The sequence below is a fragment of the Radiomyces spectabilis genome (assembly GCF_025331425.1).
Source record: "Radiomyces spectabilis strain NRRL 2753 chromosome Unknown BYT42scaffold_1, whole genome shotgun sequence".
NCBI lineage: Eukaryota > Fungi > Mucoromycota > Mucoromycetes > Mucorales > Radiomycetaceae > Radiomyces > Radiomyces spectabilis.
In genome coordinates this window covers 2,190,790-2,214,870 of record NW_026251926.1, presented here as the reverse complement: position 1 = coordinate 2,214,870, position 24,081 = coordinate 2,190,790, and the positions used below count along the sequence as shown (strand labels likewise).

The window sequence follows — 24,081 nt, the reverse complement described above, 5'->3', positions numbered from 1 at the left end:
ATGAGAATAATAAATACAATGTGAAGGATATGAATAAATAAAAAGGGATGCGAATGGCTTTTTGAAGTTAACAATTTCTATACATCGGGTCCAGCCATGATAACCCTAGCAATTCAAAGGCATGTTTTTCGCTTTTGACTGGAAGCTTTTCTCCTGTTTGGTGTGAAAAGATGCCGTGAGACGTCACTTTAAGACTTTTTTCTCGTTTGGAATAAAGGCGTAAACTGCGTTCAAATTGTTTTGATCCAGTCCAACCCAGGATTGCCATAGGATAATCTTCCCAATGAGCTACCACCAGATCCACACGGCGGAAGACAGGATCGTTCTTGGACCGCCACACGAGTAAAGCTTGTTCGTTCCTACTGCGATCAACAACATTGTTGGAGGATCCTTCTTCTTCATCCGTTGTGGATTCTTCCTCTCCCGTTTGCGCCTCGTTGTCCGCTTCTTTTTCATCATCGGTATCCGGGATCCCACTCGCCCACCGTCGACGTGCACTGACCGACAAGATATCCGCAATATAACCTGTTATCGCATCGCATCATATTGCATATAAGAAACGAACTTCCATGGAAATTAATTATCAAAGGAGCTCTCACCTTCTTCTCTTAATTTGTCCAATAAATCCGACAAAAGAAACGGGGATGTTTGCGGTTCTGGATGAGACATGATAATATCCACATCGCCGGAGGTGGACTTGCCCCGTCTGAGATAGATGACACCATCATGTCAACATGGGCTTATCGATGAAACAAAAAAAGAAGAAGCGTACCTGTAGCTACCGCACACAGTATACTGGCATTGGGGCCAATGTTGACGGAGTACGTTTGAAAATTCGTCAACGATCGTTTCCACTTGCGAACGCGACAGCCGTTGCTTGAAATCGTTGTAATACTGAATACCCAACTTTTGTTCTCTTGACAACGTTTCGTGTTTCACCACATCCTCCATGGTTTGATATCCTTTATGGAACCATTCCCGAGCTGTCGTGGGGCCCACACCTAACGCAGATACCATGGTTTACTAATAGGAGCAACGCTATGCATGATTGGGTCGGCTTACCATGGATATTCCAAAATCGTTCCAGAATTTGGAACTGACTACCTTGCTTCACGAAATCTAGTACGGTTATGAGTTCATGTCCATGATCCGAATCGTCCATGACTCTCATACCTATTTCTGGCGTAATGCCACGTTGAAGAAAATCGTCAATCTACATATTGTCCCATGAGAAAATCGTTCAGCGAAAAACGTGCCAGATCCATTCATTTTGGACACTCACAATTTGAGTTGATTTCTTGCCAATGCCTTTTAATTTCGATGCTTCGGCGGCCGACTTGATCTCGCGAGGATAGGCCTAAGAAGAGAGAGTGAGCACATGTTTCGTGTATATCGATCGAGTCATATTATCCATCTACCTTTACAGCAGCGGCGGCTTTGCGATAGCTGAGGGTATTGATAACATCACCTAAGTTTTGTAAAGTGTAAATATGCTGTCATTGCAAACCTTCGTTGTCCCATGGCACTCACCTTGCAATTCTCGAGCATGTTCCAAAAACTCAAATATTTCGACAAGCTTGCGATTATGATGGTCCAGAGATGTGGGTCGCTGACATTCATAGGCTGGTATAGGCTCATTGATGGGTATCGGGTTTGACAGGGTTGGATTGGCATCATTGGACTCTTGAGATAAAGTGACGTGGGATTCAAACGATGAACTGGACGTCGTTTGATAAGGATCCTCTTCCTCCCTACAAGGATTCGTAAAGTTCGCTTTTCCATGCAAAAAGATAAACAGGTGTAAGGTTGTGATCGTACCTGACACATGATTTTTTGCGACGTGCGCCGTACGTAGTAGGAAAGCTTCGTTTATTAAGTTGCGTACCATATCGTTCTTCGACCATATCGATAATGTCGTCCCAGCGCATTTGTCGAGGAAGCTCTTCATCCGACGAAATCTCAATCACTTCCTTTTGATGCTGTTGACGGTATGCAGACATATCAATGCAAAATGAAAGGTGGTCTATTACCGCTTTTTTCTCCATGCTATTATTCACGCGTCAGCATAACTCCATAGAAACGGTCATATGAATCAATTTCACTTTACCACTGCATGATCCAGTCAATGTGAACAATAGGACAAACACTCTGTGCGCAAGGAAAAAGCGATATAGGTTACGATCAACAGCTCAAATATGCGCAACAAAAGCAGAAACTTACATCCACAATATGTCGATGAAGACGACTAGCGCTTTTCAAAGCGGTGAGAACATAATCGGCTTCTTGGAACGATAATATCCAAGTGCCACCATGGGAACAAATAAACTCCTCCACGGTTTTTCGTAATTGGGCCGGTATTTTCAGAGGCACAAGGTAAAATTTCAAATTCGTAAAAAGTGATCCGTTCATCGCCACAGCCGCCATGACGATTCTTTGCTGTTGCCAAACTGATCGACCCGGATCTCGATCACTATGGAAATGAAAAAAAAGATCCGGCCATTCTGTTTTCTCTGCTGGTCTTATTTTAAAAATAGCAAGACATGAGTGGTTATGTCTTTTGAAAGATCACGGCCAAAAAAAAGGCGCCCGCCACTCAGTGAAACATGATCCAACGGCACGCCATGGCGACAAGCTAAACTGGTCAACTGCTTAACGAGCATGAAAAAGGCTATCCTTATTGAACGTATATATCTTTACAATGCCATGGAAGCACTAGAAACACGTTTTCATGAACAGATGATGACCATGCGCTGGTGCCAAGTCACAGTCATAGGCGAAAAAAAAAAAGATAAAACGCATGGCCACCGCTTTGATCGCCTTTTTTTTTGCAACTCAGCTGATATGGGCAAAGAAGTGACAGAAGGGTGGGTGCAAGCTCAGGGTCCCTTGCAGCGATGGCTGGACCATCTGGTGAACAGCCAGCTTCTTTGGAGCGCTCCCTTACTGACGGTTCTTTTTGCAACGGTCGTACGCTGCATTATCGCGTTGAATCCTTATTCCGGTAAGCACGCGGTTAGTCTAGTCAGCAGTTGATGCACGGTTAACCATGCCACTACAGGATATGCGACGCCACCCATGTTTGGTGATTATGAAGCGCAACGACACTGGATGGAGATCACACAGCATTTGCCGACGTGGCAGTGGTACCGTTACGAACTGAACTGGTGGGGTCTGGACTATCCTCCGCTGACAGCGTTCCACAGCTGGTTATGTGGTATCATGTAGGTGGTCCCTCGATAATATCCATGGATTCATTTTTTATTCACTCAGCGCTGATACGTCCCATCCTGTACAGCGGGTCGAAAATCGATGCGTCCATGTTTGCATTGGATACATCGCGCGGATTAGAGTCCATGTCGAGTAAAATGTTTATGCGGTGCACTGTCTTGGTTTCGGAAGCCATTATTTATATTCCAGCCGTTCTTACCTATTGCCTGATTGTGCATGGATCGCAAGGATTCCGAAAAAAGGCAAGCTTTTTTATTCAAACGAAGTTATGCAACCATCACTTATACATATGAATAGCATATTGCAGCTGTCTTGATCCTGATGCAGCCGGGCCTCTTGATGATCGACCACGGTCACTTTCAGTAAGCAAATTCACCAACAACTAGGAACAATGACTTTGAACCTCACACAATGCGAATCAATTTTTGCAGATTTAACAGTGTGATGCTTGGTTTGACGTTGTGGGCTGTCAATGCGTTTTTAACCGGTCATTGGGTGGTGGGATCCATTTTTTTTTGTCTTTCGTTGCTGTTCAAGCAAATGGCGTTGTATTATGCCCCAGCGGTGTTTGGTTATCTATTGGGTCAGTGTCTGAGCGACCCAAACGGGTAAGATATGCAGTTCAATACTCCCATGGGCTGCAGTCTTGACCCATTACTTTGTTGTAGATGGATCCTTTTTGTCAAGCTTGGAGTTACCGTGATCCTGACCTTTGCGTGCCTGTTCTCGCCCTGGCTGTCTTCGTTGGAGGATTTGCAGCAAGTAATTCATCGGATTTTCCCGGTGGCACGAGGATTATATGAGGACAAGGTGGCCAACGTGTGGTGCACGCTAAACATCTTCATCAAACTTCGGCACATGCTGAGTTTAACCGCCACGGTTCGGCTAAGGTAAACTACAACAGAGTCTCCGTTGCTTCCCTGATGCCTGATGCGCTTGTAGTCTTGTTGTTACTTTGATGGCCGTTATACCAATTACCATCCACACTATGCGATCGCGATCACCGCAGCGGTTTCTTTACGCCCTGGTGAATTCATCCTTGGCCTTCTTTTTGTTCTCGTTCCAAGTGCATGAAAAATCTATCCTTTTGCCAGCACTGCCCGTGACCCTGTTGGTCCTTGAAGAGCCTTTGGCCACGCATGCATTCATCAATACCGCCATGTTCAGGTAATTCGAGTCTTGAGGAAAACAAGCTATAGATGTTAATCTTCTGTTCCGAAAATAGCATGTACCCTTTATTGAAGCGGGAAGATCTGGTGCTTCCTTATTTCGTCACATTGATTCTCTGGAACTGGCTTATGGGAGATGTACGTCATGAAAGCGGCTCTTTGGCTCGTCATGCCATTTCTGTAAGTGTCTCACCATGGGAACGTTGGTCCTATGCTGTACTCATGTTTTCTATCTCTTCCATCCTCTTCACAGGGTATGCATATGGTCTTTGTTGCTTGGTATGTCGCGGATGGTTTTATTGCCGCTCCGGCTCGATATCCAGATCTTTATGCTGTGATCAATGCGGCTCTGAGCTGCGGTATTTTTGGCCTTCTATTCCTGTATTATATGTACAGATCATTCAACCTGGAGTCACAAAAATTAAAAGTTCAATGACGAATCATGGAGAAGCATAGTAAAAAAGAAAATTAGACAATGCAAGAAGCATACAATAGCCAGCTGAAGTATTTTTCGTGAAATTGACCGCTTGAAAAATATGGTCAGTGGATGCCAACACAACCACTCACAGATGAAAGCGCAATAAACCCACATGTGCCTTCATGGCACGGTTAGATATATCACACATGCATTTTGCTTTTTATTTTATGTTGTCTTTTTTTGAGGATAAAAAAATGAAATGAAAAAGAAACAAATCAAGAAGAGGAAGCTGGGGATTGTAAAGAAGGAGGTGCTTGTGAGTAAGGACTACCCTGACCCGGGGGCGGTGGTGGAGGGCCTCCAAAGAAGCCTGGTGGTGGGGGACCTAGAATATAGAGAGATTCGTTAATTTACAATATATGATTCATCTGGCCTAACGGGTGACTTACGATGTCCCGGTGGAGGTGGTCCTGGAGCCATATTTGCGCCTGGAGGAGGCATACCACCCGGAGGAGGCATAGAGCCCGGTGGCGGCATTGAGCCTGGAGGAGGCATTGCACCTGGTGGCGGCATGCCATACGGTGGGAAACCAGCCGGAGGTCGGGGCATCATATGGGGAGGAGGAGGTCGTCCAAACGCATGAGGCGGCGGAGGCATACCAACTAAATGCGAACCCGTTCCCCATTAGCTCATTAATTGTCACCTAAATCGCCATTGCCCTTTTGCCTTCCTTTCTTCCACCCTCTAAACCCAACAACAATACTTACATGGCATACCGGGAGGCGGTACAGCATAGCCTGAATATTGTGGTGGAAGCACTAGACACAATGATTAAGCATCCAGATCAGTTTCACCATCCCACGGCATCAAACACTATTCATTCCTCGTGATCCATTCGTTCCGTACCTGATGCTGAATTCTCGTAAGCTTTGGTGATTTCATCAATGATGGCCTGGGCCTTGTCTTGGCCAATCTCTGTATCCGATCTAATTCAGTACTTTGATTGCTTTCTGATCATTAACAAAGAATTCAATTTTTACCTGCATAATAATTTCGGACGTTCAGCACATGATTCTTTCCTGCATTATGGGCTTTTCGTACAGACGCTAGAAATAAAAATGGGGGTCGAGAACAAACATGCGTGAGTTGGCTGCCAAAGGAACCTTCAAGGGCAAAAACGACGATGCGAAAACTTACAACTGTCGTGTGTCAAGAAGATATCACAGTATTCTACATAACAAAATAGATTCGTCAGAATAAACATACAGAACACCCCATTGGTGTGATCAACGTACCACAGTAATATTTCGGCATCCTCTTAAAGCACGCAACAAACTTGAGAAGGTTCACTTTTTAAAGTCTTTCGTCAAGTCACGTCATCAAAGTAATTTGATTGGATAGCGATAGTAAAGTCACAAGTTATGGCGAAATTTAGCGCACTCAGAAAAAAGGGCGATCATGCAGTTTATGAAATCGCAACTAGCGTTTCATTAGAGTGTAACAACGTATTTTGCACTCGTTCTTGGACAAAGAAAACAATGCAACCTCACTTATCCGTTTAATATAAAGTTCCCGGTGACTAAAATGTGGGGATGATCGGATTAAACCTGAGTATGAGAGAAAATTGTCACTAGGTCAACCAAACGGATATCTTGATCTATGCGATTCCGTGACCATTGCGGGATTGGCATCGGTAGTAGTGCTATTCGCAGCCATCTTAATTTCGAAAAAAATCCTCCAAAGCTCAGCTGTGAATAACTATATTACCACATCTTTCGTATACGCTGAAAATAATAAGCGACCTTTCAGAGGTCATTGTTCGAGTGATAAGTTTATTGAATCTAAGCCGGCGGGAGGAAACCAGCAAATAGAACAATACCCACCATACCATAAAGTACAAGGTAGGACAGGAGAATATTGGCTGTAAGTTTATGGACTGAGGAAGAAGGTTTGGGATTGGATTCGTCGTATCCTTGGGTCCATAGGTGGGCCATGAACCAGTACAAAGGAGGAAGGGAAGTGAAGAAACGAAGAATCACTTGGACATGCATGGTCGTGGTCACATATAATAGTAGAACCCCCCATAAATAGATATAACTGGCAGCTCGAAAAGAGGTAAACGTGTTATCCTCCGATGTGCCTATGCCAATAATAATGATTTGGGAGTCAGTTCAGTTTATGCGGCTGTACCTCATTGTATCCTTACCCAAAGGTCGACGGGATACTGCCCCCAACGTGAGAAATCGTGTCCAATCGTATTGAGCGTACGTCCACAATCCGTAAATGCTGAGACCTATAATAGGCGCAGCAAGTAGAAAATTCGGTAACTGCTTCAACTCATAGTACGCCAGGAACCCATTGTTCCTAAATCAATGACAATTAATCCTTTGCCCCATCATGCCACGAAGACTTTCCGTACCAGTATTCTTTTTGAACAAAACTATACAGCAACGGAAAAGTGGAAGAGCACCATGGCCGAAGTGGTTCGTGAGTACAATGCTGCAAGTAGCCGTAATACTGGAAAGCAAGGAATCCGCTCCAAGTGAGAGCAGTATAGATTACCGTCCGCAGTACACCGAGGATAATGACCTTTTATAAAAATCAGAAACCGTGATCTTGTTTGTTTACCAACGTATTTTTCGGCCGAACATCCATTGCACACGACTTACTTTGAAAGAGAATGGACGGGAAAGGCAAGGTTGGATGATCAGATGGTAGATAAAGAAACCGGCATAAATGATGCCATTGGATCGTGTAGCTGAAGCGAAACTCCACACGATGGAAGCCAGCAGCGGATGACCGCGAGACATGAAATTCATTCCCGAGAAGCTCAGATACGCAAAAAGCGACTCGGTGTAAAATGAAGACATGAAAAGCGATGGAGGCGACACACAGAAGGCTACAGCCGCCAATCCACTCAACTTTACATTATTTGGAAATACTGATCGCGTCAAACTAATCCGTTTCTCCTTTCCGTTATCACCCTAAATTTTCCTCATGCTCTATTTGCGTTTTATTTTTACCTGTATAACGCGCCGGCTGCTAAGATAAACGATACATTGGCGGTGACAATGCCGGAGAGGAGAAGCGTGTATTGTCGGCCAAGGTAGACATGTAGTGGCCTAAATACTAAACCGGATGCGCATTAGTCAATTTAGGGTGGCCGAACAACTGAAGCGAACAAAGGAAACCGACCCGTATTAGCCAATAGACGGGCGACAAGTGGCATGCCCGGAAGAAAGGCATGTTCTTGCTCGTAAATGTAGCCCTTGTCGGCAATATGCAAAAAATAGAGCGCGTCCCAGCGAAGAAACACACTGAGAATAGACCGTCCAACATTGGATACTGATGATAATTGGATACTCGCCGAGGAATCATAAGTGCCGGTCCACAGCCCCGAAATAACGGCAAGCGTAATGGTGATGAGGCGGCTGATGGTGGCTACCGCATACACACCGTGGAGCTTGATCATGGGCGGAGAACGGGTCCTTTTTTTTTGGGCGACACCAAGTCGGTGGGCAGCGATCGGCTCAAAATGCTCACTGCGGGGATCGAAATACGTCGGAGCAGCGATATACCCGCATATCCAACATATAAATTTTCTCCCTTTGAATTGCTTTATCTTTTTTCCTTCTTTTGCCTCTTTTGTACGCCTTTATTTTTTCTTCTTCTTCTCTTTACCTTTGTCTTATCCATCCATCTTTTTCCTACCGTTTACCGCTGTTATACACCATGGAAGGACACGCAGGATGCAGCCACCACGCCGCTGGTCAAATGGGCGATATGGCCAATATGGGTCATATGGGCCATATGGCAATGGGCCACGAAGGCCACACTATGCCGGACATGCCTGATATGTCGGATATGTGTAATATGAATGTAAGTGATCTGTTCAAACGCTTATCCACCACTCATTGGTAGCGTTATGATACGAAAAAGGTAGTCATGGGCGTTCTGGATCAACAAACTCCATGGATACCGCACCAAGTATAGGCATGTATTCTAATGTGTTTGTTTATCTCGTTTTGTCAATATAGATGATTTTCAATTGGCAAGTGAAGAATGTGTGTGTGGTATTTGAATGGTGGCATATTCACACGGCCTTGGGATTGCTTCTGTCTTGTGCGGCTGTGTTTGCCATTGCCGCCGGTTACGAATATCTGCGAGTGTATGCATCTTCCCTCGATCAGCGATACAAGTTGGCCAACGCCAAAAAGCAAGCCGCCGGAAACGCTGCTCGCATCGACTCTTCAGAACCATCAGAGAGTGAAGGACTCTTGCATGGATTTACCAAGGATGGACCAAGGTAGGTCAGCGTGCACGGACTTGTGCAACCCATCGATAATTACATAAAAAATTCATTGTTAAACGAACGTACGTACGGATGAACTAACGTATGCAATTGATTTTTCTTTAGTCTTAGCAAACAACAAGCCATCATGCGATCAGTCATGTATGCTTTCTTGATGGCCATCAGTTTCTGGCTCATGTTGGTGTTTATGACTTATAACGGTTACTTGATGATTGCCACTATTCTCGGAGCTGGTTTTGGTCATTATTTCTTTGGTCAAGGTCGACTGAACGCTAACCGATCCATTTCATGCCATTAAGAGTTTTTAAATGCATTCTGTTGTGTAGCCTTTTTTTTTTTCTTTTGCCTAAACTCTCTTTTTTTACCCTTTCTCCTCTCTCCTCCCCTTTTTTTTCCGTTTCTTGTTGTTCTCCGGCGGTCTGGACTCATCGCTGCGTAGCGTTTTTCATTGCATTTTCTCCTATTCCTTGCATTATCCTTCCATAAAATGGCAGTGCTGGACAATGATATCCCTGGTTAACGAACAATACAGTAGCAGACCTTGAAAACTCTTTTTCAAAAAAAAAAAAAAATCAAGAGGTGAATGGTTCTCAGTTACAAAAGGAAAATTATATGCAAAGCAGCGAATGAGTATAATACAGGAGTAGTAAGAGGAAAAAGATGTCAGTTGCGAAATCGGATGGCATTGTGACGAAAAGGAAAATCAAGTGTGCCAGGAATTGGAATCAGCTTGGTGGTATTGGCTACTTGGATGGGTGGTGGAATGAGTGGACATGGATGCGTAATTGGAAGGGTATTCGTAAAAGCTGCGAAGCATGTGAAACGAGGGTGGATGATGAGGGAAGGATTGATCGTAACGATAGGATTCGTAATTATGGTCGGCCAATGTGGACCCGGATCGATGGACGACGGCGGGGGACGTGGTGAAAGCGGAAAGGGAAGGATCCATTTCAGGGTTCACAAGGAACCGTGTGGGCGCATTGTTTGGTTTGTGGATCGGCCCCTCTTTTGATTCGTCCACATCATGATGGCCACTGTCCGAAGATCGCCGTGACGCCGTCCGCAGATCTTGGCTAGTGGTCACTCCGTTAAACCACTTCACCCATCGATCCAGCGCTATTTGATCCTGCACTTGAAACAAAATCGTCAAGTCATCGTCCGTTCGAACGCGAAATATACATCGATCAATCGTGGATGAAATTGGTTCGCATACAAGGTAATGGTATACTTGGGCTTTATGGCTCGATTGCTACGTTATTCGATGAGTTATGCCAAGCCAGCATCGAAAAAAAAAAGTTGCATTACGGATATACAAGGCGACACTTACGTTCATAAGGACAAAGAACCGTTTCAAGGGGACGAGGACGATGTGCTGAAGTTCCCAGATGGACATGAATCGAAATCGCGCCACCTTTTTGACAGGCAGGACGCCTTCGTGGGCTTGTACCGAGAAATCGAGCAGATTTTTCATGAGCAGGTGCGAAGGATAGGGTCCGCTTGAATGGGAGAGTGCGGTGTCCGGACAAGTGACCGCCGTCAGTTCGCCATGGCTGTCGTTGCCATGGTAGTACCGATCGTGCCACAGTTTTGTGCAGTAATTGGACCAGAGATACTGCATGATAAAAATAAATTTGGGGCTAAACAGGACAACCAAAGTGAATGAAGCCGCAAACAGGATCGACGCCACACGAAGGTAGATCACCACAAAATAACTGTTCAACGGTAAAAAGAACCCGGGCGTCACAAGAATCGCCGCAAGACATGCATTGCTGTAGCGTAAATTTAGTTGATCCGCTCGGGTTGGAACGGCCCAAATCAGTTGACTTACTAGCTCACATAGGCAATTTGATTTGTTTCGGACCATTTACCGCTCACTTTACGTGTCTGTCAACCCCATCAGGTTAGTAATATAGGACGATCGTTCACAGTGATGGTGGGATGTCTCACCTTCCAAGCGAGTATAGCCGAACAGATGATAAGCAGTGCGCCCCATGCAATGACTACGACTTCGGCCGCGTTGAGTGTACCCCAGTCCGCATCGGCACCCGGATACACACATAACCAACAGTAAGTTGACGGGCTCACCAGCACATCTTCCACCTTGATCTCGTAAATAGCGTGCCACACAATGAGCGGACACAGTCCAATAAAGCTGAAAATAGCGACCATCCGCATCAAATACGCCGATTTTAACCGGGAAGTACGAACTGTAAACACATTCTGAAATCTGTTCGACAAATAAGATTAGCCAAAACCATACAGCACCCTCATCGTTTTCTCCACCAATACTTGCATGCGATAAATACTATAAAACAGAAACGCGGCGTGAGTTATGGGACGGTTCGGGAAAGATAAAAGATTGTGACATACCGATAATTTTTGGCGATGATACTTCCTATGACGAGTATAAAGCCCAAAGTCATGGAGATTTGACGCGCAATGCATTTGGCCGCAGTGGGACGGTCGATGTACAAACCAACGGCGACGTAACCCAGCGCCAAACCGAGAAGCTGTAGACAACAAAAGACCGGACTAGCTGCCATAATATACTTGTGATCACGGAATAACAAAATCAGCACAGCCATGATAGCACAGCAGACCAAGCCGATAATACAAATGGCCAGGATCACGGATCCAGCGGCATATTTTGCTCGAGGGTTCAACGCTAGGCGAGAAGAAGAATCGCCTGTCAACAGAACGGTATCACCAACGATTTCCGGGGTATCCGCTTACCATATTTAGCGACAATGTCATCGGGTCGTTGATCGGTTCCACCAGGGTACAAAATTGTTACATTGGGCGTGAATTCAAATGAACCATTTTTCAATGTTGCATACGTAACAACCGATCCATTCAGCATGTATTGCAACGTAAAATATCTGTATCAAAATTTTTTTCATATCAGTATGCTACATCCACTACTGACAAGGACTTTTTTACTCACCCTGCTTTTAAATCACCTGCACAGCCATTAATGAATTTTTTTTAGTTGTGAGAAAAAGCATGTTCTCCCACCAAAACAAAGCATATTGCTTGCGTATTTTGGGTAGCACAAACAGAGAAGAATCTTGTTGAACATTACCTGCTTCATCGAAATGCATGTAGCCTATTTCAATGAATTTAGACAACCTTTCTTTTCCCCCTTTTATCCTATTAATGGGAATCCACAAAATACCTGCTGGTCCGGTATAGTTCATGTTATAAAAGGTAGGCGTCATATGGGTCGAATTGAATTGCCGATTGGCCATGTCGATCAGTCCTTTTTCCCGTCCACCTGGATACTCATTCAAAGCCTGAACAAGGAAATCAGTACAATCCTGCTGCTTCGGTCCCATCTCCATAAATACGTCACCTTATCAAGACCGCGGACTAGCAACTCGAAACAAGCGTAAGAGTTGGGCGCATTGTAAGATAGTCCCGAAGTATTCCAATTTTCGGGATGGATGCTTTAGAAAAAGAATAAAAATCGAGTGAGTTTAACAAGGGGCATAATGACAAGAGATTACAGGATCTTACTATGCCTCAGGAATCGGTTGTTCTTTCCATCTGGCTTCCAAATTATCATAAGCCGGGATACCAGACACTATTATTTTCAAAGTAATGGTTGACAATCGGAGCATGACCTGCGTCAAATGAAAAAAAGCAAAAAGTTTGTGCGACTTACGGTCCCATAATCCGCTAATGAACATGAGGCCATCATACAATCTCAGTTCTTCTTCTGTATCGACCATCGCCTTAATAGCCGGCGACATGTCATTGGTCAAGATCCAACTCCATCCTTTGGATAACAATCCCATGGCCCTGAAGAAAAGATAGAGATCAAAAAATAGCAGTGAGATATTTCGCATATAATGCAAGAGATTCATCGAGTATCATCTTACATTGCTTTCTGCAACACCACTAGTTGATTGCTCGTATTAGAATCCGCAAACACAACGATGCGTGATCCAGAGTTGGCCAGTGTTTCAAGGGAAGCTTATAAACCAGATCCATTCGTCATTTCGTTGCCCTATTTTCCGGACGTAACCATGAGTTTTGCGTACCTTCAATTTTAGAATCACTGAAATCGTATAATGGAATCTGCGTTCGTGCGTCAATGTTGAATAGCTTTGCTTTCTCGAGCATAGAATAAAGGACTTTTTTTTTTTTTGTTGAATCAATGTTAATGCAGCTATCTTTCCCTGGATGAGTCTTTGTGAAGGATGTATGGCGTACCTTGTTGTCCGACGTTGTCGTTTGTGTAGATCAATGCAAACGAGTCCCAGCCCATGTTGCTGACCCAATCGACGAGGGAGCTACCGAATAAGACGACGTTGCCGACGGTTCGAAAAAAGTAAGGAAACGAGTCCTTGTCGGATAAACTGAGCGAAGCGGAGGCCGGTGAACACTGAGGGATATACACGATGCCATTAATCCCTGCGGAAGCTTCTGTCATGGTCGAGATTATGTCACCGATCACTGCACTGGGCAAGAAAATAATATGATCAGTCAAATTTTTATCGCAAAACATACATTTCCTTCCTCGACAACTGAAGCACTGCCCAAGACGTGGCATGGATTTCCAGGTCCACCAGTTACCCGGGAAACATCCTATGGCAAGGATCCAATAACAAAGGGAGATCACGTACTTTACACCCATGGCCACCATTTCCACCGTGGCCCAGGAGGTGCGTCCTGGATTGTTCTCGTCCGATTCACCTCGTACAATTTGAAGGCGGACGTCTAATTTCAAAAATACCATAGATGAAAATCCGGTTACGCAAAGTACGCAAGCCAAAAAACGCTCATTAATTTTTTCGCTTTCTTTTTTTTTCATTTCCACACATCGGGCCGCATAGTTTGATTCAAAGCAAAAATAATATAGTGATGCTGATTTTTTCGTACCTGGAACAAGGTTGGCCGCTTCCACATCGGCTTTTGCCATATGAATAGCGGTTTCGCTGGAAACAATCATGTTATTAAGTGTGGGGTCATGGTTGCGTACGGAAAGTGGATCTGGAAACAGAACACCGATGGTATAGACAGGTCGAGTGTCGTTTGTATTGGTATTATTGGGCGCGGCATGGATCGTCAGGTAAAAACATGTCCAGAGAAAGAGGAGATGGATAAACTTTAGGTTGAATAACCGGTAGCCCCTGCTATCCACTCTCTTGTCAAACGCCACGGCTGGTATCATAAAATGTTGGAAAATAAACTACAGGAGGGAAAAAAAAAGAAAAAAAAAATAGAAAAGAACGACGTAAAAAGCCTAAAGATAGCATTGGCTTAAATAGAATGAACGCTGCCACATGTCCACTATGGTTAGTCTACTTCCGATTGTAATTGTATCTTCAAATTTTCTGAATTAAATAAAGTAACGCTAGCCAATCATCTAGACGCGAGGTGTACAATTCATTCGTTTGACAAACGATCCTGTATTTCAGAACGAGTGCGGATTTATTTTATTTTATTTTTTATTGGGACGTTGCTGTGCAGCGCTTAGGGTTGCCGTAATAACCATGTAGTCACATTTCTGTAGAGATGCATCCACCCCATCAAAAGGCGCGCCTATTGGATGAACTCAATCAAACGTGAGCCATCTTGACCAGGTGTCAATGATCTTTCTTGGAGAAGAAAGGAAAAACCCAGAAGCTTTGGCCCTGGGGATCGATCGTAGCGTGTGTCACCCTCGGATTTCCAATTGTAGGAGTGTCGGTGCAGAACCCATGTCCTCGTGCAGGTTCATATTTTGTCTGCACTAAAAAATTTTGTTGTCAAAAAAGTGCATTTCCTTTCTTGATCCCCGCATCAAATGATGATTTCCGTTTTTGCAATACCATTCTTCTCCATACACTCAATCATACTCCTCCCACTGCCCGCCATGGCCGGACCCTAGCTCCCTTTTTGTCTTCTATTTTGCTTTTCACTGGCCCTGCACAAACCGGCATCAAATAGGTTGACAAAGCGATGGGGACAGATGATGATATTGGCGAATACTTACAAGTATGCTTCATTTTTCTTGACTCTTGGGAGGTGTATCACTTTATTTGATTCATGGCAGACATAAATGGCGACTGTGGCGTTGTTTGAAAAAATAGAGGGAGCGGAGACAAAATCATAAGCGTGACAAAGACCAATCGATTCGAGTTGAAACAAAAGGGGTAAGAAAAAAAGCAACAGGGAGTTCGTCGTCGCCTGGTGATAAATGTGAATCCAAAAAAAAAAGATGCAATTCCGGTTTTTGCATATGAAATGCGTTCATTTCATTTTTTTTTTCTATGATTTATTTGTCTTCTTCTTCTTGAGTCGTTCCTTTTTTTATTGGCTCTATTTTTTTGGTGTTCTTTTTTTTTGGGCTTTTTGATTGTTATTTCGGGTTCCCCTTTTATACTGTTTGCGGTTTATTTTTTTCCATCAATTTTCTTGTTTTCTCTTTCTCTTTTCCATTACCTCCTTTTCCTTTGGGTGAGTTTTGTCGATTATCGGTCATCACCCGTTGCTATGCTTACCGCGGCATTGACTTCGAATCTCAGCGCCCGTCCCATGCCGTCATCTACCGACAATGCGGCTCTGTCGACGCACGCACCAACAAGTTCCCGATCGGAGGCTCCGCTTCATATTCGTATTGTTCCTCATCTGGATTCCCAACGATCGCTCGTCTTTGACATTATCGAACGAGACATTGCCCAAGGCGAAGTGCTGAAAATCGGTCGTTTCACCGACAAGTGTATGAGCCTGACCCGCATCACCTTCAAAAGCAAAGTCGTCAGCCGAGGCCATGCAGAGATATGGACAGAAAACAACAAGGTAAAGAAATAAAAAATAAAAAAAAGAAAGAGTCAACCACCGTTGGCCTCATACGGTTCGCCCATCTTCACACCGCATGCCCATGGTTTTTATTTACCTCTTATTGTCTTTTTTTTTTCCTTTTGGCTAGTTTTATATTCGTGATATCAAATCCTCATCAGGCACTTTTTTAAATCATGTGCGTCTAAGTGCCCCGAATCAAGCCTCCCGTCCTTGTGAACTTAAGGACGGAGATATTGTGCAATTGGGAGTGGATTATCATGGTGGTAGCCAAGGTAAAAGGAAAAAAAGAAACCGAAACATCCTACATGATGTATTTTTAGGTTATTTCATGATGCAAGTAAAGATCATGCATATTGACGGTCCAATTTTTTTCTCTTTTTTATCATTTCCACTGTTTCTAGAAATCTATCGATGCGTACGGATGCGAATTGAACTCAATCGTCATCACATGAATAACAGGATGACATATAGGTAAAGACCATCTCATCTTTGCTTTATCAACATTTTTTCTTGATTCGTGCTAACAATATCGCAATGGACCCGCGGTCATTGCTCGATTTTTTCAGTCTCAACACATTCCAAACGCTTCGAAACTTGACTACGCCACCTAATAATATTAGTGTACTCGATGACGCCATGCATCAAGAAGAAGCGAACCGTACGCAACTACACATTGAAGAATGTTGTATTTGTCTGTACGCCATTGCTCCCTTTCAAGCCCTCTTTGTCGCACCATGTTCTCACACCTTCCATTACAAATGTCTCCGACCGTTACTCGTCAACTATCCTGGATTTCTTTGCCCGCTTTGCCGTAACTATGCCGACCTCGATGCCAGTGTTGCAGTAGAAACGGCTGATGTAAGTTTGCGTAAATCCCCCTGAGGGTTCTCCGGCGGGTTTCGGATGCATAATTAAGCGAGTGACATGGGCTTAGGTTTTGCGTATGCTGCAAGAAAGCAAGGCAGCTGGCGCCAGTGCTGAAATGAAGAAGGATGTTACAAACGATGAAAACAGAGATCCTGAATTATCCGCGAAAGGTACAGGTTTTGAAGATTTAAAAGAAAATTCGCCACGTCAGGGACGAGCACTGATCCGACTTTTTTGTTTTCAGATGATGAAAGATGTGTAGACAGACCGAATTCATTAGGCCCTCGTCCCATTTCCGCTTCCCATCGTAAGTGCGCTTGCAATTTTGATGTGAACAAAGAATTGGAGATTCAATAATTATTGTAGAAACCATACCATCGCCCGATGATCCTAACAACATACCCTCTCATCACGATTAAGACCATCTTGGCAACACCCCACCTTCCAACCTTTCCACTTTTTTTTTTTGTCGCCATGCCTAATTGTGCTTTTGTGATCCTACCTATTTATCTACTTTCTTGTATGTGTATCTGTGCTGTGTCTTTTTTATTACTATTCTTTATTCTGTGCCTTTCTTACCTCTTTTCCCCTTTGCCACTCTCCATCTCAATTTTTTCCCCGTGAAGCTTTGATTGCATCATATCCCTCAATGGTCTCGCCCAAGAAAAAGAACAAAAAAGGTGATTGATTGAAATATTCAGGGCGGCTGTCTCCATGCACACGAAAACAAAGATTATGAGCCTACCTGGTGTGGGCTTCATCCTTTCTTCACGAAAACTCGTCACTGTCTCTCTACCTCACTTTTTTCCTTGATCTTTTTTAAAGACTCATCACTCACAGGCAACTCTCGAAAACTCACAGAGGGTATGTCGCCGGAACCAAGGGACTTTTCTAATCGGCTTTTTTGAGGATCAAATAAATGGGATGGTGATGTTTATTCTGTATTTGTTTTTTACTCCTGAGATCTGAGACGGGCACCGGCGTTGATGACCTTAACGTTAAGCTGAGCAGCACGTTCGAGGATAGCGACACGCTTCTTGGAGGAAACATTGTGAGCAATCTCGGCGGCGTAGGTGCGGTTGTGCATCAACAACAATTCAACTTCACGGACGTTGGAAACGGAGAACTTGCGGAAACCGTTGGGCAACAAGTGACGGGTCTTCTTGTCCGAACCATAACCGATCTTGGGCATGGGAGCCTGACCCTTGAAACGTCTGCGGACGCAAGAATCAATACCCTTGGGCTTTCTCCAGGACTCACCAACACGCATGAAGCGGTTAGACTGGTGGCGCTTGAAGTGAGCGCGACGCTTCTTCACGATGGTGTGCTTAACGGCAGGAGTGACCATTGTTAGAACTAAAATTAAAAGTGATTAATTCCTTTTTGATTTCTCCATCACTCGTTGATTCCCATCCGTCCATTCATAACGAGGAGAAAGTGTGAAGAAATGAAAGTGAATGCTGCGTTCGACATGACAGAGAGCTGATCAATGCAAGGCAATGCTGGGCGAATTGAATGGTGTTATTTTCTCTTTTTCGACGATACTTCTTTTTGTCCGTTCCAACTTTCAGATGTGTGTCTTTTTTAATTTTAGATGTTCCTCCAAGGTTGATTTGCATTATCGTTTCATTGTCGTTGTTGATGGATGGACGGATGGTACTCTATACGGATAGGACTAGTACTTACCCTCAACAAATGGATAGATGCAAAGAGGAGGAAAACTACACCTTGATGGACAGACGATGGCTCTTCAAGATTTCCCGGCTGCCGAACCATGGGCTGACCGAATCAGTCCGGCGGTCCGGTAGCCCGGCTGAGCTTGTTATGTTTTGAGCTGCGTTGCAGAAATGGGGTCCTGTGACGCCCGTTTCTCTACTTTTTTTTTTTTTTTTTTTTGGTGTCCCCCGCGGATCCACATAGCGAGCCTTTGTAATTCACGAAAAAGAAAACCCTTTTTGGGTTTTTCTTCTTTTCTCCAAGTAGAATGAACACATCACTTACGACGAAGCAGGTGTATGTATCGTCTTTGGCGCAGAAAGAGATATACCAAAAAAGATGAAAAGCATAAATCATCTGGCTTTGGATGCTGAGCAGCCGTTAACAGCGGTCTTTTAAAATAAGATTCACATAAAGTTAGCAATGTCAAAAAGTGTGTATTTGAAGCGTATCCCTTTTAAACTTTTATCAACATGATTCTTTTGAATCTCAAGAGAAACAAAAAGCATCCTTTGCGGTTTTTATTAATTCTCTGAGAACGAACAGAGATACATCACAGGAGTGAGCGACGAAACGGGCTTATCAATGTGTCGCAGCAAAGGAAAGGGCAGCCATGAAGCATGCTGCAGGCTCAAACCGATGACTAGTTTTGATGGTGTTTGGGATGCAAATAATGGAAGTGGGCATCAGGATAAAAGGTCATACAAGACCTGGTGGCAAAAAAAAAAAGTTCGGAGAGAGCATCGTCAACACGCTGTTGTTGGGTCGATTGACGAGTTCACAAGTTGGCAAACCTGTACAGTGTGGGATGCTTCGATCCAGTCGTCCGATAAAAGAAGAAAAAACGTTTGGAGGGATCTTAAAAGTGCAAATTGGTATACGAATTATCCTTACGTACCCAACATCCATTGCCCATAATATCAAAAAGGGCGTGCAACTCAAATCAGGATACCCAAGCAGCAGCCTGTATTGCTTTTGCTGGTGTAAGCTTCTTCTTCGACAGGAAAACTTCTGCATCCTCATTCAAGAGATTCAGAGTATATTCTAAATAAAAATTTATTGCCCGTATACGGTAACATGGTGTATTCTCAAACGAATTTGGCGGTGTTATTGACTGTGGAAACTTTTTAGTTTCATATGCTGCGGAGGCTTCTTCCGCTGGGGAAGACACAGGACATGTTACTCCGCGCATCAGAATATAAGCTTTCATCCAAAAATTAGTGTTACAAACTTTTGTAGTTCTGGTAAGAATGATTTATGTATATCATGAAGAGAACACCGTTGACATCTGCTCGAGGTTATTCCTTTTGCTCCTTTTGGTTTTCATTTATTTCAAGATAATGCCTCAGTAAAGAGTTATCTTTTGATAACCCTTCTAATCTAAATCGTGGTCATTGATTCAAAAAAGATAACCGGGAACAGTGTCAACACCATTGGTTCCAATTCTAGTGAACCAATTTGAGTTCACATTTTTGTGGTGGCAATAGCCGGATTTGGAAATCAGCTCATATGAGGCTGCGGATGCTGATAGGTTAATTTTAGGTTACCAACTCCCTGCTCAAGTGGCCAAGGTAGGAGAAAAAAGGGACACCTCAGGGATAAAAGAGAAAATGATTAAATCAAGAAAATTCACCATAGATCACATAAGCGAAACAGCTACTTGGGTCGATTTGTTTATAGCTTTATGGGGACAGCTTTTTCTTTTCTCGATTCAAAGCCCGCTTCATGCATGAGAAGAGTTCGAAAGATGGGACTCGACAAGTAGGTGCATGCAACAAATAAGGCTGTTTCCTGTGATTGATAATAAAGAAATTCAAGATGCAATAACAACAATAACACAACAGGAAATCAAAAAAAGGAGAAGGAGGCAGAAAAAAAAAGGGTGTGACATTGACCGGTTATGGACAACCTCAAAGAAACGGATGATGAAGCTGATGATGATGATCTCAAGGGGCCACACTCTCCACTACCCCAAAGAGAAGTCCAACCCGCCCCTTGATTATCTCAATTGTATAAAAGGTAATTCACTTCTATTTTCTATCTTCTTCCTTCGCTATACCTTTTTCCCTTTTCAACTTTAAATTTTTCTTCTCAAAAACAATCATCCATTTCTTTATTCTTTCAATTCAACATGCCTTCACTTACATCTCGTCTCTTTGGCAACGATAAATCCTCGACCACCACTTGTTCTTGTGGTTGTCATCCTAACTACCATCATAATCCTATCACGACGTTCAGTCCTCCCAAATGGTTCCCACTCATCCGTCGTCGATCATCCGCTTCCTCCACCTCCAGCGCCGAAGTGTCCATGCATGACAAAGAATCACTTTACGATGAACTGCGGAATCTGTTTCGATTAGCAGAAGATGAGGTACGCATCCTTGTTCTATAGAGTCCACCGTCTTTTTTCCTTTTATTGTAATATCTAAACGGTAATCTATTTATAGATGGCTTATGCGATAGAATCACAAGGTTCAATTTATTACAATGGCGATCTTTGCTCGGCAAGGGAAGCCGTCAGTTCATGCTTGAGCCAATATCACCGTCTACACGATCGGCTCAACAAAGTCGACAGCCTTGAACTCGATTCTCAGTGGGCTGATACCCTGGTCCAATTACGCATGCGCCTCGATGCCTTGCCACTCGCTTAACTTGGCCTGATGACCATTTTAAAAAAAGGCCCCTTACTCCACTCTCCAGAATTACTTATTTATATCTCTCCTTTTCGCCTTTTTTTTATTTATCATTGTCATTATTGTTCTCATCATTTTTTTTTTTTCGCCTCATCCGGTTTCTTTTCTTTATCTATTTCATTCTCCTCGATGGTCTTGGTGATCTTTTTCTTTATGCTCTTTTTATTGTTATTATCCTTTTTTGGATGAAGATCTCTCCTTGTTCAGACCGACAGAAAGAATTAGCTTTTGTTTTTTTTTCGCACCTTCATTTGTCACACAAGGGGATAATGGTTTCTCGATCTCAGCGAGTCTGAGACCAAAAAAAAAAGAAGCATACTGACAACTGGAAATCCCATGTGCTTTATCGAAAAAATGTACATATGTTATGCTTTTATTTGTTCAATCCATAAAAAAAGTTTGTTGTTTTTGCGTTCCCTTTTCTTTGTTTCCCAAATTGATTAGAAATGAAGAATAACACGTACAATGACGAGAACACATGATCTACTGTTGATCCCAGACCCATTGCTTGCAAGATTGCATCACCTTGTTTATATGATGAAAGAGCACAGGTGGCTGTCCTTTGTAAATCCTGGGGATTTTTGAAACACAATCGAAATAACCTTGATGTATCCGAGATTCTGGGATCTAACATTCTAGACCCCACGTCTATTTTGATATACTTAAAAAAATTAGCTTAATTTATTTTACCGTGGGGTGATCTTCGATTATCGTATATCGTACAAAAGTGGAAAAAAAGGTTACAGTATAACAAGACATCATAAACAAGTAAAGCAAAAACACGCAGACACACGCACGAAAATAAAAAAGGAAATCTAATGATGAGGAGGTTGTTTCTCAGCGTCTAAATGGATCAAGACTTCTTGGACATTGGAACACTCCGTCTTGATGGCGGATCGAACTTGTTGTTCGATCGAATGAGCCTTGGCGACCGGCAATTGTGGGTTCAACTGCAAGATAAGATCCAGGTGTTGGAATGGTCCCAACTTGCGTCCTCGCACCGAATGGAAATCTACCAGATCCGTTTCTTTTTCCTGATCAAAACAAAACCGGTCCATGTTTTGTCAATTCCATTGAAAAGCTAAATGAGTTGTTTTCCCTTGTTCTCTATCTTTCTTTTTCCTGTTTTTCTTGAATCCGTTTTTTTCCCTTTTGTCCCCCTTCCTCTGCACCTCGTTAATCGCGATTTTTACTTTACCTGAACTTTCCGGATCACGGTTCGGATTTCATCCAATTCAGGCTCAGAGAGCCCTTTATCCATCAACTCCTTGACCGAGCTACTCATAATTTGGGCACCGCTGCGGAAAATCATGCCAGCAACAAGTAAACCTCCCAAAGGATCCAACACAGTCATGCCTGCATAACTGCCCCCTATCGCAACAAGCGCCACTCCGCTGGAATATGCGTCCGATCGGTGATGCCTAGCTCATCGTTGTTGTTGGCTTTTGTTTTCTCTGTTGTCCATCATCCTCACCCTTTTGATCCTGTGACGAACCCCCCCCCCTTTTTTTCCTTGGGGTCACATGGATCTTACCACTTACCAAGCATTAGCGATAAGAACATCACTTTTTTCGCTACGGCCCACTTTGATAGCTGCATTGTTGAAGGAGCAAGAACAAGAAATGCATGAATTCCCACGTCGCATTTTCTTTTTCGCCTCCACATGAACCCAGGAACTTACTGGCACGGTATAACCACTCTTTGACAATGACACTAGCGAGCGCAAACCAAGCGGCGTTGGGATCGAGTAAACCGTCATGATGGTGGGAGTGATGAAGAAGAGACGAAAACGAAGAGTGGGAAGCCGATTCCGTCGCCGCCGCCGAGGATGCCGCCACGGTATCCGCCACCATTTGCGGGGTCGTAGTATGGGTGGTGTCCAAGGCCGCCATCAATAAATCAGACGAATGCAAGCCTATACTGACAGCACCGCCAATCAACAGCGATGATACCGCCAATGATCCCAACGTTTCAAACTTGCCTACAGGAAAAAAAAAAAAAGGCCATCCATGTCCTCGTGTTAAAGACTTCCAATCCGACGTCGCAAATAAATTTCCATGCTGTCAAGTTACCGTAGCCATAGGGATAAATTGCATCCGGGGGTTTTCGAGACATTTTAAAAGTGTAGAGCGTAACGAAATCACTGAGAAGATCTGATAAACGATGGGTTAGTGTTGCACAAGACCATCCGACCGTCCCAAAATTTGGTTTACCGCTGAAAGAATGAGCCGCATCGGCGAGAAGTGAAGCGGAATTCAATAGCCTAAAAGATAAATTTTTGATTGATACAAAAAAGACGTCATTTGGTAATCGAGGTGAGATGAATAAACACACAACCATGGTAACACCCCCATTTCAACGACTCTTACCATCCTGCTACTCCCTTGGATACCGTCAGCCCCACATTGGCCACTAAGCCTATCACTGTAATTTGTATGCCCTTTTTACCTAATCAAACAAAAAGATCATAAAAAAAAACACCCGCCGTTCAGTCACTGGAACAATAACAAGCGAGGTATTTCCTCCTTTTTTTCGTTTTGACGAATTAGGAAAAATCTTACTGGATTGCTTTATGGTCGTCATCAGGTCGGCATGGACGTGACCATCGCCATGGCTGTGACCGTGGCTGTGTCCAGGTTTATGGTTGTGATTGTGGTGTGATGCATGGTGTCGTAGTTGGATGCCTGTTCGGTAGACCGTGGTCCTCGCAAGAGGTTTTCGTTGGGCGAGTCCAATAAGGACGAGCTTAGAAGTACGAGGGTGATTAAAAGCTAGCTGGCGCAGCATGGTGTGTTTCGAAGACTGGACAATCAACATGGATGAACCCCATGGCATGGTTATAAGAATGAAGCAATGGTCCAGAGTCCCTAAATTTTTTTTTGCACATCC

At 43.7% G+C, this 24,081-nt stretch overlaps 11 protein-coding genes across 11 annotated transcripts; 5 read left to right on the top strand and 6 right to left on the bottom strand.

The window, feature by feature from the left end:
• Positions 1 to 67: 67 nt before the first annotated feature.
• BYT42DRAFT_609817 (uncharacterized protein) lies at positions 68 to 2,424 on the bottom strand (the record flags this gene model as incomplete). The annotated part of the gene is made up of 10 exons (XM_051571315.1): positions 68 to 525; positions 600 to 706; positions 773 to 1,001; positions 1,063 to 1,119; positions 1,174 to 1,213; positions 1,283 to 1,357; positions 1,419 to 1,468; positions 1,531 to 1,751; positions 1,819 to 1,979; positions 2,221 to 2,424. The coding sequence occupies 10 exons, from the start codon at positions 2,422 to 2,424 to the stop codon at positions 68 to 70; spliced, it is 1,602 nt and encodes a 533-aa protein (XP_051428598.1).
• Positions 2,425 to 2,799: 375 nt separating this feature from the next.
• BYT42DRAFT_596607 (glycosyl transferase) lies at positions 2,800 to 5,014 on the top strand. Its single transcript, XM_051570938.1, has 9 exons — positions 2,800 to 3,001; positions 3,059 to 3,221; positions 3,296 to 3,470; positions 3,526 to 3,590; positions 3,660 to 3,836; positions 3,897 to 4,118; positions 4,171 to 4,395; positions 4,454 to 4,577; positions 4,651 to 5,014. The coding sequence occupies exons 1-9, from the start codon at positions 2,842 to 2,844 to the stop codon at positions 4,831 to 4,833; spliced, it is 1,494 nt and encodes a 497-aa protein (XP_051428597.1). The 5' UTR covers positions 2,800 to 2,841; the 3' UTR covers positions 4,834 to 5,014.
• Positions 5,015 to 5,692: 678 nt separating this feature from the next.
• Positions 5,693 to 6,079, bottom strand: BYT42DRAFT_488351 (U1 zinc finger-domain-containing protein; the record flags this gene model as incomplete). The annotated part of the gene is made up of 3 exons (XM_051563868.1): positions 5,693 to 5,790; positions 5,856 to 5,921; positions 6,013 to 6,079. The coding sequence occupies 3 exons, from the start codon at positions 6,077 to 6,079 to the stop codon at positions 5,693 to 5,695; spliced, it is 231 nt and encodes a 76-aa protein (XP_051428596.1).
• Positions 6,080 to 6,606: 527 nt separating this feature from the next.
• BYT42DRAFT_553187 (dolichol-p-mannose mannosyltransferase) lies at positions 6,607 to 8,305 on the bottom strand. Its single transcript, XM_051566456.1, has 6 exons — positions 8,011 to 8,305; positions 7,839 to 7,944; positions 7,485 to 7,770; positions 7,235 to 7,404; positions 7,022 to 7,179; positions 6,607 to 6,955 (listed from the first exon to the last, which is right to left on the bottom strand). The coding sequence occupies exons 1-6, from the start codon at positions 8,285 to 8,287 to the stop codon at positions 6,657 to 6,659; spliced, it is 1,296 nt and encodes a 431-aa protein (XP_051428595.1). The 5' UTR covers positions 8,288 to 8,305; the 3' UTR covers positions 6,607 to 6,656.
• BYT42DRAFT_553185 (Ctr copper transporter family-domain-containing protein) lies at positions 8,306 to 9,686 on the top strand. The gene is made up of 3 exons (XM_051566455.1): positions 8,306 to 8,694; positions 8,853 to 9,121; positions 9,233 to 9,686. Exons 1-3 carry the CDS (start codon positions 8,548 to 8,550, stop codon positions 9,423 to 9,425), a joined length of 609 nt encoding a protein of 202 aa, XP_051428594.1. The 5' UTR covers positions 8,306 to 8,547; the 3' UTR covers positions 9,426 to 9,686.
• Positions 9,687 to 9,710: 24 nt separating this feature from the next.
• Positions 9,711 to 14,332, bottom strand: BYT42DRAFT_641151 (periplasmic binding protein-like I). Its single transcript, XM_051572543.1, has 17 exons — positions 14,012 to 14,332; positions 13,343 to 13,849; positions 13,171 to 13,263; positions 13,009 to 13,102; positions 12,792 to 12,928; positions 12,644 to 12,710; positions 12,480 to 12,573; positions 12,303 to 12,420; positions 12,210 to 12,233; positions 12,072 to 12,087; positions 11,861 to 12,006; positions 11,498 to 11,792; positions 11,421 to 11,432; positions 11,075 to 11,354; positions 10,956 to 11,011; positions 10,455 to 10,896; positions 9,711 to 10,376 (listed from the first exon to the last, which is right to left on the bottom strand). The coding sequence occupies exons 1-17, from the start codon at positions 14,301 to 14,303 to the stop codon at positions 9,831 to 9,833; spliced, it is 3,219 nt and encodes a 1,072-aa protein (XP_051428593.1). The 5' UTR covers positions 14,304 to 14,332; the 3' UTR covers positions 9,711 to 9,830.
• Positions 14,333 to 15,313: 981 nt separating this feature from the next.
• BYT42DRAFT_553176 (SMAD/FHA domain-containing protein) lies at positions 15,314 to 17,251 on the top strand. The gene is made up of 6 exons (XM_051566454.1): positions 15,314 to 15,571; positions 15,640 to 15,913; positions 16,044 to 16,188; positions 16,318 to 16,387; positions 16,483 to 16,953; positions 17,028 to 17,251. The coding sequence occupies exons 2-5, from the start codon at positions 15,650 to 15,652 to the stop codon at positions 16,796 to 16,798; spliced, it is 795 nt and encodes a 264-aa protein (XP_051428592.1). The 5' UTR covers positions 15,314 to 15,571; positions 15,640 to 15,649; the 3' UTR covers positions 16,799 to 16,953; positions 17,028 to 17,251.
• A 484-nt stretch (positions 17,252 to 17,735) lies between these two features.
• Positions 17,736 to 18,131, bottom strand: BYT42DRAFT_609810 (50S ribosomal protein L32; the record flags this gene model as incomplete). Its single annotated transcript, XM_051571314.1, has 1 exon — positions 17,736 to 18,131. One exon carries the CDS (start codon positions 18,129 to 18,131, stop codon positions 17,736 to 17,738), a length of 396 nt encoding a protein of 131 aa, XP_051428591.1.
• Positions 18,132 to 20,630: 2,499 nt separating this feature from the next.
• On the top strand, positions 20,631 to 21,150 carry BYT42DRAFT_542227 (uncharacterized protein; the record flags this gene model as incomplete). The annotated part of the gene is made up of 2 exons (XM_051565609.1): positions 20,631 to 20,870; positions 20,947 to 21,150. 2 exons carry the CDS (start codon positions 20,631 to 20,633, stop codon positions 21,148 to 21,150), a joined length of 444 nt encoding a protein of 147 aa, XP_051428590.1.
• On the top strand, positions 20,848 to 21,432 carry BYT42DRAFT_553168 (uncharacterized protein). The gene has a single exon (XM_051566453.1). It carries the CDS (start codon positions 21,160 to 21,162, stop codon positions 21,379 to 21,381), a length of 222 nt encoding a protein of 73 aa, XP_051428589.1. The 5' UTR covers positions 20,848 to 21,159; the 3' UTR covers positions 21,382 to 21,432.
• A 575-nt stretch (positions 21,433 to 22,007) lies between these two features.
• Positions 22,008 to 23,979, bottom strand: BYT42DRAFT_487733 (cation efflux family-domain-containing protein; the record flags this gene model as incomplete). Its single annotated transcript, XM_051563828.1, has 8 exons — positions 22,008 to 22,226; positions 22,391 to 22,613; positions 22,734 to 22,785; positions 22,874 to 23,173; positions 23,265 to 23,345; positions 23,406 to 23,455; positions 23,562 to 23,640; positions 23,754 to 23,979. 8 exons carry the CDS (start codon positions 23,977 to 23,979, stop codon positions 22,008 to 22,010), a joined length of 1,230 nt encoding a protein of 409 aa, XP_051428588.1.
• Between the last annotated feature and the right edge of the window lie 102 nt (positions 23,980 to 24,081).